We start from the raw sequence: 18,384 nt of genomic DNA, 5'->3' as shown, positions 1-18,384 counted from the left end.
CATAATTTGAAGATCCTCTGTGCAACTATATTCATTCTATTGAAAAAGCAGACGAAAAACATACAAAAAAACATTACAAAAATAAAAGTTCCATTACTATTACCATTCTATTAATTCAGGTAATTTGCAATCCGGATTTGTCAGCGAATTCATTTTTTTACCCAGCATGCCGTCTTCCAATAAAAAGTTTAACAAAATTATAATAAACTTTAAACAAAAACATCAATTATATACACGTATAAAAATTTTTAAATTCTACCATATATTATATCCAATGTAGAGCCATAAATATAATGGAAAACGTCTAATTCTCCTCCAACTAAAGTTTCCAATTTTTTTATTAAAACGATAGAATGATTATTGAATACATCCATATGCGATTTTGTATGTTTGAAAAGAAAGACGTCTTTTAAAATTTTTCTATGACGATTCTATAATGAAGCTTAAAATCAAAAGGAAAGCAATACTTTACTTTACATACTTCACTTATTTTATTCGTCTAGACATACATATAACACATTTATTAGAATGTACATATAAAGGAGCAAAAATTTTTACTGTACAATTTTCTAAAATTTAATATTTTATATATATATACATATATATATATATATATATATATATATATTTAAGTATATTAATAAACAATGTAGAAAATATATTTAATCTGGAGCAGTTAACAAACCATTGCCCACAAAAGGTTTAAAATTTTTATATTCCTCGCTCTTATCAATAATATTTGGACTATTGAGTATAGTCATCCGATAAAAAATAAAAATATAAAATAAAAAGATTATATAAAAATTAATTAAAAATTATTAAAATAACGTTAATATATCTTACTTTGATATATTCGGGATTGCCTCCGATTACAAATAATTTCGTTCCTGGCCATATGCACCACTTGATGACGAGTGGAATCTACTCCCAGCAAGACCTGAAGATCCTAAGGGATCACAACATGTTCTCAGTAGAAAGACCTAATCTTCTAAATAATATAACGAGAGGAGCAACTGGACACTATGTTCCACCAAACACCATCTCATTCTACAATCTACTACGAGAAGGTGATCTCATTAAAATAACCGAGAACACCCTCTCGAAATTTTGGCAAGGATGTTTAGTGTTCCGATCAGCGAGTGCCGGTGTTATTCGACTATTTATAATAACAAAGGGCATTAAAATTTCTGTTGATTCGGTTATCCGAGGATACGTGGTCCACTGACGGTATGGTTGGAATTTATACCAGCTAGGTGCAATCTGGAGTTCATTGATACATCTGCTTTTACGACAACAACCACCGAGGAGCCACAAGGACAAGGTCATGAACGACAACAAAACCAGTAAGTTTTTAAGATTCCAAATGGATTGACCGAAAAAGAGCCGCATGATTAGATTGGTGTATTTCGTAGGTTGCAGGCACTTCGATTACTCTACAGCCATTAAAAACTCAACTGTTGACATCACAATATAAATAAGTAGCATTATCTGATATTGATAAAACAGAAGTCTATCTTAACTACTTATTGAAAATACTACATTTAGTAAAGAATAGTGAATTACTTGAATTGAAATCTTGATAACATATCCGCCGAATATACGCCTGACGTTATACAAACAGAAATTATCTATCTGCGGTCGGTAAAATTTTCAGTGATGATACCTAATTAACAGTTTGACTAAAAAATTAATAATATTTCGATTAATCTGAGATTATACTTTTCTTTATTATCTCGATTATTTGTAATTAAAATGGAAAGGTAGCATTCATCGTCGTGGAATAATTCAAATTTTATAATGAATCTGGTTGTTAATTTTAAAAGTGGCCTAACTCCATTCTTGATAAGAAAACGCATATTATTCACTTAATAATTGCCACTATATTAATAGGAACTATTAATTTAATACCCTTAGATACACTTATGCAGTATGACTCGATAGTATCCTATACGTATATTTTTAAATTCATTGAAACGCAAACCCTTAAATATCTCGATTTGAAGATAAATTGACTTAGGTCACTTTCAAAATAAACGGCTCAATTATTACTTTCCATTTTATTAAATATTACATATATTTAAGCCAATTTTTTGTGGAAATTTTTTTCGACAGTTCTTCCATTCTGTTTTAATTATACAATTATTCACGCTTCTTTCTTCAAATAATTCAATGTTTAAATGACACTTTGACTCTCCTGATCATTAACAGTTTTAAGATTCAATGAAAAAATTAGACGCTTCGATACTTCCGTCACTTACAGCGCAGATAAATAAGCTCATACAATAATACCTTGCTCATTGTTTTTCTATTCATTTAGAATGTATTATAAAAAAATTTCTAATTACGTTATCAACTCTCCAATTCGAACGTCCGATCATTCTTCATCGTCTCGAAAGTCATAATAACTTGTTTTTTAGAAAAACTAAATTTAAAAAACGAATAATATAACAATCTTGATTACAGCTTGAAAAGCTGCCTCTACTCCATAGATTATGTTAATTCACACATTATTGTCATATAAGTAAGAAAGTTGACGAAGGTCATGCAATATAAAAGACAAGAAAATAAATTTTGCAAATGTTACAAAATATTGTCGAAAGAAATCTGACTCGGTTGTTCGTAGTTATGAATATTCAATAATGCGTGCCTGTATGCGTTCTCCTTGTATGTTTAATGAGAAATATAGAAGGAGAAAGAGAAAGAGATAACCTTCACGACAAGAAATGATCCGATATTTTCTAAAAATAAAATAAAGCGATAACTGAGAAGAAATGAATGTCATTTAAGAGATAATAAAGTCTTATTTACACTATGTGGAAATGTTTATTATAACTATCTCAACAAAATATATGTGATTTAATAATATTAAAAAAAATAGTTTATGAACGTTTCCATTTGATTTGAATGAACAAAGTTCAATTTTAAAAGATAAGATTGATTTCTATATAGCAGTGCGGAGGTTATTCAGTTTCCATACAATCGAATTTAACCATTTCGAGCGGTATAATCTGATACACCAGGATCAATCAGCATCATTCATTTCCTTTCCGTGCACGTTCTAATCATCTTCACGGATAGTTCGACAAAAAACTGCCATTTTAGTCACTGTGACTTTTAGTCACTTTTACACACTGTGACTTCTCTATTCATTAACAGTTTCTTGACGATTTAAAGAAGTATTTCAACGTTTCAAGATTCAATGAAGAAATTAGACGTTTCGATAATTCCATCACTTACAGCACAGATAAATAAGCTCATATAATAATACATTACTCAATGCTATTCTATTAATCCAGAATGTATTATAAAAAAATTTCTAATTACGTTAACAATTCTCCAATTCGAATGTCCGATTATTCTTCACCGTCCCAAAAGTCATACTAACCGGACTTTTAGATAATCTAAATTTACAAAAAGGATAATATAACAACTCTATAGATTATGTAATGCACTCGTTATGTTCATATAGGAAAGCAGTAGGCAAAGACCGGGCAATATAAGAGACCAGAAAATAAATTTTGAAAAAGTAGGAAAATATCGAAAAAAATCTGACTCGTCGCTCGTATTTATGAATATTCAATAATGTGCGCCTCCTTCTATGATTATTGTGAAATATAGAAAGAAAAAGAAAAAGTGACAACCTTGACGACAAGAAATGATTCGATACTATCTACAAATAGAATAAACAGATAACTGAGAAAAATGAATATCTTTCAAAAAATAATAATGTCTTATTCCCAAATATCTATTATAATTATCTCAATAAAATTTTTCTCATTTAATAATAATTAAAAACATTGTTAATGAACGTTTCCATCTGATTTAAATGAACAAAGCTCAATTTTAAAAGATGAGATTAATTTCTATATAGCAGTGCGGAGGTTATTCAGCTTCACACCGTTTACATACAATCGAATTTAAGCATTTCGAGCGGTATAATCTGATACACCAGGATCAATCAACATCATTCTTTTTCTTTCCGTGCACGTTCTAATCATCTTCACGGATAGTTCGACAAAAAACTGCCATTTTAGTTAACTTGTACATTTAAAGCTAATAGTAATAAGATAACCGAGTTTTACTAGGATAATTACCGATACACAATAACGAAACGTGAATATCGCAATTTTTTTATCTTTATACTTTAATTACATCCTTACAGATTTAAATTGACTTAATGCTCTATATCGCGTATCTTTCTCACGAGTTTTCCTAGATCCATAAAAGACATTGCGATATTCCATTAATTTCCGGGAACACGGTAATATAAACAATTAATTTTGCAGAAAAAACCGACAAATTCCAAGCCTAGCGGCTAGTGTAATGTCATCGCAACCAGTAAGTCTAGGACATTGACCCGGATTTCTTAATGATTTACGCCATCATGAGAACAGGCATAATTCTTGACCAATTTTGACGATCACGTTCTCAATTTCAAATCGAGTTTACTGCATATCTTTCCCGAATTTTTGAAAGAACTTTTAATTTATGCATAAATTATGCTCGAATAAAAATAACATACTTTACACGATTTCTTTCGAAGATAATTTTTCGAAAATTCAATACATTGGATGAAATCTTCGTCCTTAAAATGACACCTTTTTTCAATTGTTCAAGAATTACTTCTATCTTCATCAACGGCGTAAATGCCGTTTTCGACATTTTTCGAAGAAATAATGTATTACTGTTATGTTTGTAGTTCTTCATTATATTCATAGATTAAAAATATAGAGATTATGTAAGCAATATGTAGCACAATTGCTATCATTTAGATTAATAATGCAAGAAATCCTACGTTCGATTCTAACAAAGCTAATCAACTAATTTACTCTCCACTTTTCCTTATCTGATAATTTAGTAAATTGTTAATATTCAATCTCTTATCTATATTTCTTCTACTAATTATTCATGAGAATTCCGCGGTGATCCGTGATACAGCAACAGTATAATTTTGTTAGATTAGATATGAATATAAAGTATATACATTTGTCGATTACTTTTCAGAATTAATGAATATACATATCATATATTAGTGAACGTATTCATTATATATTATTTTTAATAAGGATCAAAATTCAAGGTCTTTTCCACATTATCTGCGAGATTTTTCTCCTAGTGTTATTTCGTTATGCTTTCTTCTGTGTGAGTTCGCTTTATATTACTTCAGCTCCTACTACTATTACTATATTAATAATAAGAAAAAAAATATCATAAATAGAAGAATACATCTACATGGAATATGACATCGTGGCATATATGACGACGGTAATTTACGATACATAGCAGAAGAGGAAATGTTTCATTTTACGTAATGTCTTTATAGTATAAAATAAGAATTGTAAAAAGCCAAGAAAGTATCTGATTATTTCATAACATTCTATACAATAAATGATCGATGGATAAAGACATTGAAGTTCATACTTATTTCTAAATTCTTATAAATTAATTTTCTTAAAGATTAGTAAAAACTTAAAAATGCATTCTTCTAGATTTTCCAGTATCAAAAGGGGAGTGCCAGATGTAAGTGGTAATCACGTGAGCAAAGTCAGATTTCTGCTTTCTTTAAATATTCCTCGCTTTTCTATTCCATCCTCAGTTTCTGTAAGGACAGAAATGTAGTAGGAGCCGCTGCGCTGTGCTATCAAGTTATCCGTAAATCTCAACAATTATTATTAGGGATATAATATTATTTTCATTATATTTAAATTATTTATATATATTCCTATTGATAAAATTCATCATGTATTTAACCATAATATTACTTATTATTCTAACAATTTTATTTGAACTATACTTTGGAATAGCAGAATATTTTTTAAATAAATTACATATGTTTAATATTACGAAAGGAATTCCTGGACCAAAAGCATTTCCTATAATTGGGAATGCTCATCTATTTACTGGCGACACAACCGGTAAATTTATATCATTAATTCTTTTATATTTAAGTATTTCATACAATAATTATTTATAATCTCTATTCTAGCTCTATTCAAACAAATGCTAAATATTGGTAAGAATTATCAATTATTGTGGCGTATGTGGATAGGCGCGAAATTATTTTTAATAATAGAGAATCCTGAATATGTCAAGGTAAGTTCTGTTAGTGTTATTTTAATAATTCTTAATGATATCATAATCTTTTCATTTTGTATTTTTTTCTTTTTTTTTAAATACGGAAGACTTTACTAAAAAGTCCATATATTATTGATAAGAGCAAGGAATATGAAAAATTGAAAGTTTCTTTGGGCAATGGATTGTTAACTGCTCCAGGTGAAGTATATATCTTCCACATTGTTTACTAGTACAAAAATAATTATATTAAGTATATATTATCATATATTCTTTTTTATATCATTTAGTCTTATGAAATTGAATAGTAAAAAATTTTTGCTTCTATACTTACAAATGAAATACATACAAATGAAAGTATTATATGAATATGTACAAGATATTTTCTCATTTACTCTTTTATTATAAACATGTACGTATAGACGTATAAATTAAATAAAATATGTAAATTAAAGTAATAAGTATTTTTTGTAAAATAAGTGAAATATGTAAATTAAACACTAATTGCTTTCTTTTTGATTTGATTTTAGCATCAGTATGGGATTCACATCGAAAAGTTCTAAATAAAATGTTCCTTATGAAAAATATAGAGTCATATATGGATGTATTTGTTAATCATTCTGTCGAATTAATGGAAAAATTAGAAACTCTTGTTGGAGAAGAATTAGACATTTTTGATTATGTCTTGCGTTCTACTTTAGATATAATATGTGGTATTTTAATTTAGAAACTTTTAATGTTTATAAAATTTATGTACATTTGTTTGAATTTACTATAATTTTGCAAAATTTCATGTTTAAAGATGCCACGCTGAATACGCAACTAAATTCGCTGACAAATCCGGATTGTAAATTAGCTGAATCAATAAAATGGTAGTACTAACGATACTTTTATTTTTGTAATATATTATGTATATTTTTAACATTTTTTGTGTGCACTTTCAGTGCGATGGATATAGTAACACAAAGAATCTTTAAATTATGGTTACATCCGAATATTATATTTTATAACACTGCTGTAGGAAAGAAATTTCTGGCGTGCAAGGCTTACCTGGATAACGCAACAACCAAGGTATCATTAAAGCAAATATTTTTTCAATTCCATTCTTTTCAAAATTCAAAAATTTTAATATAATATTTTCTACGCATATCAATATTTTTTGTTCCTAAAGATAATCAAAGAAAAAATGGGATCTATGTTAAAAAGTAAAATTAATCAAGAATTGACGACGGAAAAGTTAGGTAAAAATAAACAATATGCCTTTAATAAAATTTAATTTTCTATTTTGTCATTTATTAATGATAGGATCTTGTTCAATTTTAAGGACAAAAACGGAAGACAATTTTCGATTTCTTATTCGAGATATCGAACGAAGAAGAAGGATATACGGAGAAAGATATCCGCGATGAAATTAATACAATAATTACAGCTGTAAGTCGTATTTATTATTTTTAATTGCAATAACATTTTTTTTATTAATGACAATTAAGGAAAACTGTATATTACTTTCAGGGAAGCGAAACTACAGCCACAACCATTAGCTTTGTCCTCTTAATGCTTGCTTCATTGCCAGAAATTCAAGTACTTATACATAACATTCTCTTAATAATTTCACTTAATAAAAATCACGTATCTGACATAAATTATATTCATATATTCATATTAATTTCTTATCATGTCTTCCAAATCTTTGATCACAAAGGACAATGTATATGAGGAAGTTAATCGAATTTATTGCTCGGACGATTCAAAAAATGTTTCAATGACATATGATGATATTAAAAGTATGAAACTTTTGGAACGTGTGATCAAGGAAACGTTACGTTTATTTCCTGTTGTTCCAATCATCGCCCGGAAAGTGACGCAAGATATAAAAGGTAGCTCTGCATTCAAAATAATTTTATACATATCTTTTCATTGTTTTACGTTTTATATTTCATTATTAATAATATGAACGTATTATGTAGTACTAATATTTATTTATTAATTATATTAAGTTACTTCAAATTGGACAATACCGAAAGGATGTTCAGCAGTATTTTTTATATATAAAATACATAGAAGTGCGAAATATTGGCCACGACCATTAGTATTTGATCCTGACAGGTTCCTACCGGAAAATAATTCTTCTTCGTATTTCTTTCCATTTAGTTACGGAAAAAGAAATTGCATAGGTAATTACATACTCCTATAGATTATTTTTAAGTATATTCCAGAAAATTTCAAAATAAAATGCATTTACAATTGATTTTATTTTTTTAGGTCAACAATTCGCTATGCTGGAGATCATAACAGTAATAGCTACACTGCTAAAAAGATTTAGAGTTATAATAGACAAGCCAATTGAAATTGCAGAAATAGACGTAAAGTTCAGCATCACATTAACTCCGACGAAACCAATAAGATTAAAATTTGAAAGAAGAAATTAATCAAAACATAGAATATAGATGCATGAATATATATATATATATAATATATATATATATAATATATATATATATAGTATTATATATATATATGAATATATATATATATATAATACATAATTAATATATTTATTCATAACGAATTCTATGAATAATAGCATACAATCTGTAGTAGAATCAAATTATTATCTGTATAAAATAAAAACCGTCTACTTATCATTTCATATAACTTTATATGATGTATATGTATTAATATACACCTTGAAGATCCTTATTATTGCTATATTCAAAGTTTATATAAATTATTGTTTTTCTAGTAATATCACAAAAATATATCCTCATAGGTTTTCTTCTCTGTAATGTTCTTTTAATTAACCTTTTCCTTATGGACGGTATGTTATAAGGCAATGTACTAAATTTCTTCTGATCGGCTTAGAAATATTGGATTGATCAAAGTCTAACGAGGTAAACAAACAGTGATTGAAAGAGGAATTCAATTATTCATTTCGTAATGAAATATTAAAATATTATTCTACCAAGTACGACGAGATTGGTGACATCTTAGTATTATATTATCCCTATAAAGGACCAATATTTTAGTAGGATAGGTTCAACGAGATAATTTCTTATATATCGGGACCGATACAATAGAATCCTTCTGTAAAATAAATCTCGTCCTGTATTTATCCCATACTGTATAACGGCCTATTAAAAAGATCTTTAGCGGGAATCCTCAACAGTTTATAAAATTTTTCTGATATGAGTACGACAACGTAGGATTTTCATCGCTCGGTTGATGGTTGTTAGAGAAGGAGAGAGAAAAAAGAGAATGACATGAAATAAGTGTATGAAAACAAGGAAAATGGGACATACATAAGAGTAGCATATTAATTTTATGGCAATTAAGTAAATAATATTCGATCTTGGATATCTAGTTGTCTCCTTTCTCGGAACCTCTGATTACGAGTCTTTTTTTTTTTGTTTCGTCAGAAGGAAAAACTTTCAGAGACCCCCTAATCCCGATACTCAGGGGAGTGTCGGATTCAAGCCGCCTGAGAATACTCTCAGGTTTGGATCGCCTACCGTCTAAGAAACCTCCTGAACCTTATTACTATCACGCTGAGGAGTGAGGGAGTGGGTGGTATCGCGCGTATGCGTATTACAAATTCGCCCAGTACCCCTCATTGGTGAGCCAGGCTGGTATTCGCCTTGCTCTCATTCATTCACTCCATTCATATCAATACGGCGCATGCGACAGGGTCCCACGAGCCCCCTGACGCAAGACGCAATTACTCCCTAAGTATATACATATTGGTCCGATCCCTACCCCATGATGTTCTAAGCAGGCCCATTCACGCCCATATACACACACTCACACTTAGAGGGAAGCGATGCGTGAGCCAGGCGCCGCCTGAGCCGCTCGGAGCCTTGCCTAAGGTGGCCGCACTGGAGCTACTCCCCTATGCGGTCTATCGTTCGGACTCCTGTCCACATACACAACCGCACGCTCACTCACACATCCTTCTTCTCGGGTCCGTTCCCTGTGCCTCACAGGTTCCTCCTCCTTTGCACGCATGAACCCCCTAGCGAAGGTCCGGAAGGCCGCCCATCCTCTTGGGACAATCAGGGAAACACTGACTATCACGGGAATGGTTTCCTCCTCCCATCGCAACGAGCAATTAAATGAGCAATCCTTTTTATACATACTGTTATTATTTTTCATACTTTGATTACTCGAGATTTTAGGCAAGAATAAAGGATATAACATAGCTGATAAATTTAATATATACTATGTGTTACGTCGCACGACGAAAATCAGTAAAAAATAAAATTAAATTTAAAACATTATTTAGCTTTAAGACCTTTATAATCTCATTTATTCCGACATTACAAACATATATTAAGGAAGAAGGGCATACATTCTAATAAGTACAATAATTCATAGGCTAGAACTTATTATATATACACGAAATATTGTAACTAATGTAAACATAAGGGACAGCTTTACCTGAGTATTGAACGCACGGAGCATATAAATGTTATAAGAAAAACATAAATTCTAAAAACGCACTTGCGCTTAATACGTAGGTACATGGGACGGTCCGGTCACAAACAATTACGCACGTAGGAAGCGAAACAATACCCGAGAATTTTCTAAACTCTCTGTAAAAATGCTGAAGTATTTAAGATAATGTAAAACGCATGGTTTAGAAAACTGAAGGAAAACGTTTAGTCTCAGAAATCTCCGTCGTCCTCCCTGCCCGACCGACCATACTTACGGCTCGCCAAGGTCCCACCCGCTGAGCCTCAGCGTTTGCAGTGCTCCCCACTTACTTGATTGAATCCAGCATACCACCTCCGATTGGGACAGCAGCGGGCCAGTGAGAACTCATCGAGTGCTGCCGAACGCTGATTAGCTGGAAATACAAGCGACTGCACAACTCTCCTCCATGATTATTGCTCCGGATTTTTCGATGAGTACACATTTCCAGCGAGAATAGAGACGAATCACGCACATCTATTAAATTTAGAGTTTACATCTGCACGTGTACATTTACATTTAGTTATTCTTAAATAAAAGTTTTGTTTTTAAAACGTTTCAAGTCACTGACCCCGATTGTGTTCGTAGCGGATCCTTTACTCACGCATATCTCTAAATCGGGAGCTAGTATTCGCGACGCAGTCGACTAATTCAAACGCGACAGTGCAATTTGTTTATCCCTTACTGCGCAGGTAAAAATCCTATTAACCTACTTACTCATCCTCATTGCTCTTGGTGAGTATCTTCCACACAAGCAACTTTGTTGCTTCGGTGAGGACGAAACGCACGGGCATTTTCCCCAAACAAATTGCCGTTTCGGTGAAGAGTCTCCGCACGAACGACGATTTATTCTCTTTCCTCTTTTTTTACTACCAACTAACCGCTCTTTCCGCGAGTGTCTTCCTTCTTTATGCCTAAAGTACGTCGTGGTGATAAGCAGTACCAATTGCGTCGCTTATTAAAGGAATTCTATCACGAAACGAAAAATTACAACGACGCACTGAGTGTCGAGCCCATGGAAGAGAAGAAAGAGAACCTTCCACCATACCGCCTGATCCCCTTGCTGCCATCCAGAAGGTGAATTCCCCCACTGGACCTTCCAGTCTTGAATCCTAGGACTCCGAGGTATTTGGAGATAAGGCTTCAGCATCGTCTGGAATCACTCTCCCAAGGGGTAAGAGAGCGTTTGCAACATCGCTTCGACACTGTTTGGTGCCAATTCCAAGCCAAAAAAACTGCCCAGGCAGGTAACGGCCGAAAAGGCACGAGATATCACGAAAGCCGGAACTCCTTAGGAAATTAGCTTGTTAATGCCCGTGCCTAGTGAGACATGTAACATGTGTAAAAAGTATTAGTAATATAGTAAAATCTGTAAATAATGACAAGTCGAATGGCACAACTAGAAGAATTATGCATATTACTGAAAATATAGGGATTAATATAGAGAACTTTGTAATGATTAATGTAAAGGATTTAGAAGAAATTGTTACAAGACTGTCGAAAAAGAAAAGAACTTAAGAGGAAATTAACTTATATTATTATATAATATAAGTAATAGGGAATTATTACTTAATTACTTATAAAGGTTGGTATTTTATGCTTTCCTCTTCCGTTCTAACTTTCTGTTAGAATAGAAGTATAGTAGGAGTCGTTGTGCGGTGCTATCAAATTATCTGTAAATCTCAAAAATTATTACGATTATAAAATTATTTTTATTTTATTTAAGTAGTTTCCATATATTCCAATTGATTAAGTTAATCATAGATTTCACCGTAATATTAATTATTATCATAACAATTTTATCTGGACTTTTCTATGAAATAGTACAACACTTTTTAAAATAAATTACACGTGATTAATAAGATCAAAGGAATCTCTGGTCCAAAAGCATTTCCAATTATTGGAAATGCTCATTTGTTTATTCGTATACAAGGTAAATTTGTATTATTAATTTTTTATATTTAAGTATTTTATCCGATATTTATTTATAATCCCTATTCTAGCTGTATTTAACCAAATACTAAATCTTGGTAAGAATTATCAATTATTGTGCCGTGTATGGATAGGAACGAAATTACTTGTAATGGTGGACAATCCTGAATATATCAAGGTAAGATCTGTTAGCGTTATATTAATAATTCTTAATAATTTTATAATATTTTTTTTGTAGTCTTATTTTTTTTTCGAAATAGTGTACTCAATAGTCTAAATATTACTGTGAAATACATATCTTCTACATTGTTTAATATTACATGAATAATTATATTAAATATGTACTATAAAATGTATCCTTTTTTGTAACATTAAATCTTATAAAATTGAACAAGAAAATATTTTTGCTTCTTTATATACACATACAAATGAATTTATTATATGAATATGTACAACATCTTCTCTCTTTTACTTTTTTCTTATATACATATATGTAAAAACAAACAAATTAAATCAAATATGTAAATTAAAGTAATATATAAAATATGTAAATTAAAGCATACTTGCTTTCTTTTTGATGTGATTTTAATTATGGAATCCACATCGAAAAGCTTTAAATCAAAGTTCCTTATAAAAAATGTAAAGTCACATATGGATATATTCATTTAACATTCTATCGTATTAATAGAAAAATTGGAAACTTTAGGTGGAAAAGAATTAGACGGTTTCCATTACGTCTTTCGCTGTCCATTGGATGTAATATATGGTATTTTAATTTAGAAATATTTAAATGTTTATAAAATTTATGTACATTTGTTTGAATTTATTATAATATTGCTAAACTTTTTATTGAAAGATGTCACGCTGGGTATGCGAATAAATTCACTGATAAATCTGGATTGTAAATTACCTAAATCAATAGAATGGTAATAATAATGATACTTTTATTTTTGTAATATTTTTATATATTCTTACAATATTTTTCGTTTGCTCTTTCAGTGCAATAGACATAGGAACACAAAGGATCTTTAAAGTATGGTTAAATCCGAACATAATTTTTTATAATATTGCTAGAAAAAAAAATTTCAGGCGTGTTTGACTTACCTGGATACAAAAATGGATATAAAAATAAGGTGTCATTAAAGCAAATATTTTTTAAATTCCATTACTTCTTTTCAAAATTAAAAAATTTTAATATAATATTTTCTATACATATTGTTCTGTACATATTGTTATTATTCGTTTCTAAAAATAATCTAAGAAAAAAGGGAATCTCTGTTAAGAAATAATATTAATCGGGAATTGACAGCCGAAAATTTAGTTAAAAATAACCAACATACCTTTAATAAAATTTAATTTTCAATCTTTTCATCTATTAATAATAGATTTTTGTTCATTTTTCAAGAAAAAAGGCCGAAGACACTTCTAGATTTTTTATTCGAGTCATCGCACGAAGGAGAAATATAAAATTCTTATATTTCTATAATATATAAGTTAATTCTTAAATTCTATAATATATATTTCTATAATATATAATAAAATATAAATATGTTTGGAGCAAGATATTCGCGATGAAATCAATATAATAGTTATACTGTAGGTCGTATTTATTATTTGGTTGCAATAAAATTTTTTTTATTAATGACTATTAAACAAAACTATATATTACTTTCAGGGAAGCGAAACTTCAGCCACAAACATTAGCTTTGTACTTTTAATGCTTGTTACATTTCCGAATATTCAAGTACGTGTATAATACAATTTCTTAATAATTTATCATTATGTATCCGACGAAAATTATATTCATATATATTTCTTATCATGTTTTCTATCGATCATTAAGGACAAAGTATATGGGGAATTAAATCAAATGTTTCGTTGACATATAATGATATTAAAAGTATTTTGGAATAAAAATATATAATGGTAATAAAAATGATTAGAAAAAAAGAACTTTTGGAACGTGTGATCAAGGAAACATTACGTCTATTTCCTGCAGTTCTACTCATCGCACAGAAAGTGATGCAAGATATAAAAAGTACCTTTGCATACAAATTAATTTGTTATATATCTTTTCATTGTTTTATGTTTTATATTATATAGTAGTAAAATTTATTTATTAATTATATTAAGTTACTAAAAATTGGACTATAACAAAAGGATGTTCAGCAGTATTTCTTATCTATAAACTACATAGAAGTGCGAAATATTGGTCACGGCCATTAGTATTTGATCCTAATAGGTTCCTACCGGAAAGGAACTCTTCTACGTGTTTCTTTTCATTTAGTTACGGTCAAAAAAATTGCATAGATAATTACATACTCCTATAGATTATTTGAAAGTATATTCCAGAAAATTCAAAAAATGCATTTACAATTGATTTCTCTCTCATTTCCGGAGTCTTTAATTACGAGCCAAGTGTCCATTGCACGAAGAAACTTGCCTTGAAATAAGGTCATTATAAATGTTTGCATTCTTTCTGATTCTCTCTATCTTTCGAAAATCAGAGTTTACAAACAAGATAACTAATGTATCTCGTTTAAATAATCCCATTTGCAAGTAATATAATGTAATGGTATATGTCGATATACATCAATATTCATGTCGACAAAATACTTTTAGAGAAAAATAAGATTATTATGTATTGTCCGTTCTAGTAGATGAATCGAGAAATGTTAAAAAACGAATGCGACGAGGAAGCGATCGGATCGAGCGTGAATTCACCTATTTCAGATAGCCTAATACTCTGTGCCGATGTCGAAGCAAACTTTAACATATATTTATGTAATTTCACAGTAACCCCTTCATCGCAGGAAAGAAAAGCAAAGAACATCAAGCATTCGTTATTAGATAATGGTTAAATTAACACATGTGACAGCCATACCGGACATGCACGAAAAGAAAAACAATTTGATATGATCTGCGGCAGTTGTCAATGATTGCACATTTAATTACCATTATATTGATATACGAATCATATGTAAATGTCTTCTTCCATTTTCTCTTATTTTATATCATTCTAATTCTGTCACTCTTTCGCACTCACACACATAGCAATAAATTAAATATTTTCATTTGCTGAAACATACATTCCAGTAAATTGACCTTAGCACTGAAAATATGTTTTAAATTATACATTTGTTACAAGCCTAATGCATCGGTCATCATCAATGTTTTGTCATTGAGTATTCGTACTTAAATAATACTTTTAATCTAATTAGCAATTTTATTATAATATTTAATAACAGAATTCAATAATTGCATCATTATTTTAAATCAATTCTGATATGAAACATATGAAAATCATGCAAATCGAAATATAGTTTTGCATAATCCTTTTCGACGCTAATATAAAATATTGTTTACGATTTCGTAATTTCTTTTCCATATTTTCATAACATTTCAGATGCCGTATGTACGCGTAAATATACATCTCCGATACTAAATGTAGTACTATAAAAATTGATAGCTTGGATCCATAAATTCCCTTCGTAATAGCTTTCTTTACCAAAAGAGCAATTGAAACTTCAGTATTAATTTACTTTGGATATTGGAGACCGTAATTAATCTATCGTAAATTTCTAATCACGTTCGTAAATTTAACGGTACATTAATATAAAAAAGTTTCATTGCCTGTCATCGATACAATAGAAGTCTATCCTATTAAAGGTTGTTGAAAATACTAAATTTGGAAAAGTATAATCAATTCTTTTGGTAATATATCTGTCGAATATACGTCTGTCGATACACAAACAGAAATTATCTATCTGCGGTCAGATAAAATTTTCAGTGATGTTATTTAATTTACAGTTTTCCTAAAGAATCAAAATTATTTCGACGTTCATTGGCATTAGTTAGGAAGAATAGTTTTCTAATAGCGATTTAAAATCGATGGTTAACAATCTCGTTTATCGCAGTAAAAGTGTAATCTGAGATTACAATTTTCTTTATTATCTCGATTATTTGTAGTTACAATGGAAACGTAGCATTCATCGTTATGGAATAATTACTTTCTATTTTCTCAAATATTACAGATATTTAATCCAATGTTTTGTAGAAATTTTCATGATAATTTTTTCATTCCGTTTTAATTAATCTCATATCCATGTTTCTTTCTTCCAATAAATCAATGTTTACATGGTAATTTGACTACCCTAATCATTAACAGATATTCTACGATGTAAAGACATTTTTTTAATGTGTCAAGAAAAAATTAGATGTCTCGATACTTTCATTACTTACAGCGCAGATATGTAAGTTCATACAATAATACCTTACTCAATGCATTTCTATTCATTCAGAATGTATTATAAAAAGATTTCTAATATTACGCTAACAACAATCCAATTTGATCGTCCGATTATTCTTCATCGTTTCGCAAGAAAAACCTATCGGACTCTTAGAAAAAAAAAATTGAAAACCAGTTAATATAATAATTCTGGCCACAGGAATTCGAAAAATTGCCTCTACACTATTGATTATGTAATGCGCCCGTTATGGTCATATAGAAAAAAAGGAAACGACGGACATGCAAAATAAAAAACAAGTAAATAAATTTAGCAAAAGTTGTAAAATATTGTCGAAAGAAATCTGACTTATCGCTCGTATTTATGAATATTCAATAATGCTCGCCTGTATGCGTCCTTTTTACATGATTAATGTGAAATGTAGAAGGAGAAAGAGAAAGAGACAAGAAATGATTTGATACTATCTAAAAATAGAATCAACCAATAACTGAGAAGAAATGAATGTCATTCAAGAAATAATAAATTATCTTATTTCCACATATCTATTATAACTATCTCAACAAAATTTATCTGATTTAATAATAATTAAAAAAATAGTGTATGAACGATTCCATCTGATTTGAATGAACAAAGTTCAATCTTTAAAGATGTGATTGATTTCTATATAGCAGTACGGTTTTTATTCAGTTTCGCACCGTTTACATACAATCGAATTTAACCACTTTGAGCAGTATAATCTGATACACAACGATCAATCAGCAACATTCTTTTCCTTTTCGTGGACGGTCTAATCATCTTCACGGATAGTTCGACAAAAAACTGTCATTTTAGTCAATTTACACATTTAAAGCTAATAATAATAAGATAACCGAGTTTTACTAGGGTAATTACCGATACACAATTAGGAAACGTGAATGTAGCAATTTTTTATCATTATACTTTAATTACATCCTTACAGATTTAATTTGCCCTAATGCTTTTTATCTTCCTCACGAGTTTTCAAATAGGTCGTCAAATAGATCATAATTATTTAAAATAGATCATTGTCATTTCCGATATCAGAAAACTTCTGATCATCTTACGAACACACTTAGTCAATATTATTTATTTTGTCTAATAATTTGATATTCTTCGAATGCTTTGGCATTTTTGGGATGAATATACGAATGATAAAGTAAAAACTAAAATATAAAAGTGTAGATGAAACTAGGCAAAAAAATGGGTACATAAACAGACAAAAGTTCAAATGTAAATCTTACTATATAATATTAATGGTTTTATTCATTCTATTCACTTTGTTAAAATTAGCATTTAAAACACATAATATATAAAATAATAATAGTATATTAATAGAATAATAATTGAAAATAATAATAGATCACCAAATACTGTGCCGAATCATCACCTTATGATGCTCTATGTTAGGATCATAAGATCATAATGTCGTGCAAATGTATCCTCTCCAATCGAGTGTTTCTTGATAATATAGAAGACAAAGGCAAACGACTTTTAAAATAGTTCCAGAAATTTTAGATATGTTTATATATATATAATATATATATATATATTTATATTTATATTTCGACAGGCGTATATAATTGACCGATATATTACGAAGATTATAATTCATGTTAAAATTCATATTTTTGTACAAACATACATTTAC

At 29.6% G+C, this 18,384-nt stretch overlaps 2 protein-coding genes across 3 annotated transcripts; both read left to right on the top strand.

Moving 5' to 3' along the window:
- Positions 1-5,589: 5,589 nt before the first annotated feature.
- Positions 5,590-8,544, top strand: LOC118443877 (cytochrome P450 4C1-like). 2 transcript variants are annotated; one of them, XM_035871482.2, is made up of 12 exons: positions 5,590-5,915; positions 5,987-6,093; positions 6,183-6,273; positions 6,603-6,785; positions 6,875-6,944; positions 7,017-7,143; positions 7,244-7,313; positions 7,397-7,503; positions 7,585-7,653; positions 7,775-7,949; positions 8,070-8,246; positions 8,335-8,544. In XM_035871482.2, exons 1-12 carry the CDS (start codon positions 5,741-5,743, stop codon positions 8,499-8,501), a joined length of 1,518 nt encoding a protein of 505 aa, XP_035727375.2. In that variant the 5' UTR covers positions 5,590-5,740; the 3' UTR covers positions 8,502-8,544. The 2 variants fall into 2 exon arrangements, with proteins under 2 accessions (XP_035727375.2, XP_035727376.2); XM_035871483.2 differs by lacking the exon at positions 6,603-6,785.
- A 5,862-nt stretch (positions 8,545-14,406) lies between these two features.
- On the top strand, positions 14,407-14,801 carry LOC146872307 (cytochrome P450 4p1-like). Its single transcript, XM_085663393.1, has 2 exons — positions 14,407-14,509; positions 14,605-14,801. Exons 1-2 carry the CDS (start codon positions 14,407-14,409, stop codon positions 14,799-14,801), a joined length of 300 nt encoding a protein of 99 aa, XP_085519519.1.
- The last annotated feature ends 3,583 nt before the right edge of the window (positions 14,802-18,384 follow it).

This window comes from Vespa mandarinia, chromosome 21 (genome assembly GCF_050613455.1).
Source record: "Vespa mandarinia isolate Hongniang chromosome 21, ASM5061345v1, whole genome shotgun sequence".
Lineage (NCBI taxonomy): Eukaryota > Metazoa > Arthropoda > Insecta > Hymenoptera > Vespidae > Vespa > Vespa mandarinia.
This window is presented reverse-complemented; position numbering and strand designations above follow the sequence as displayed.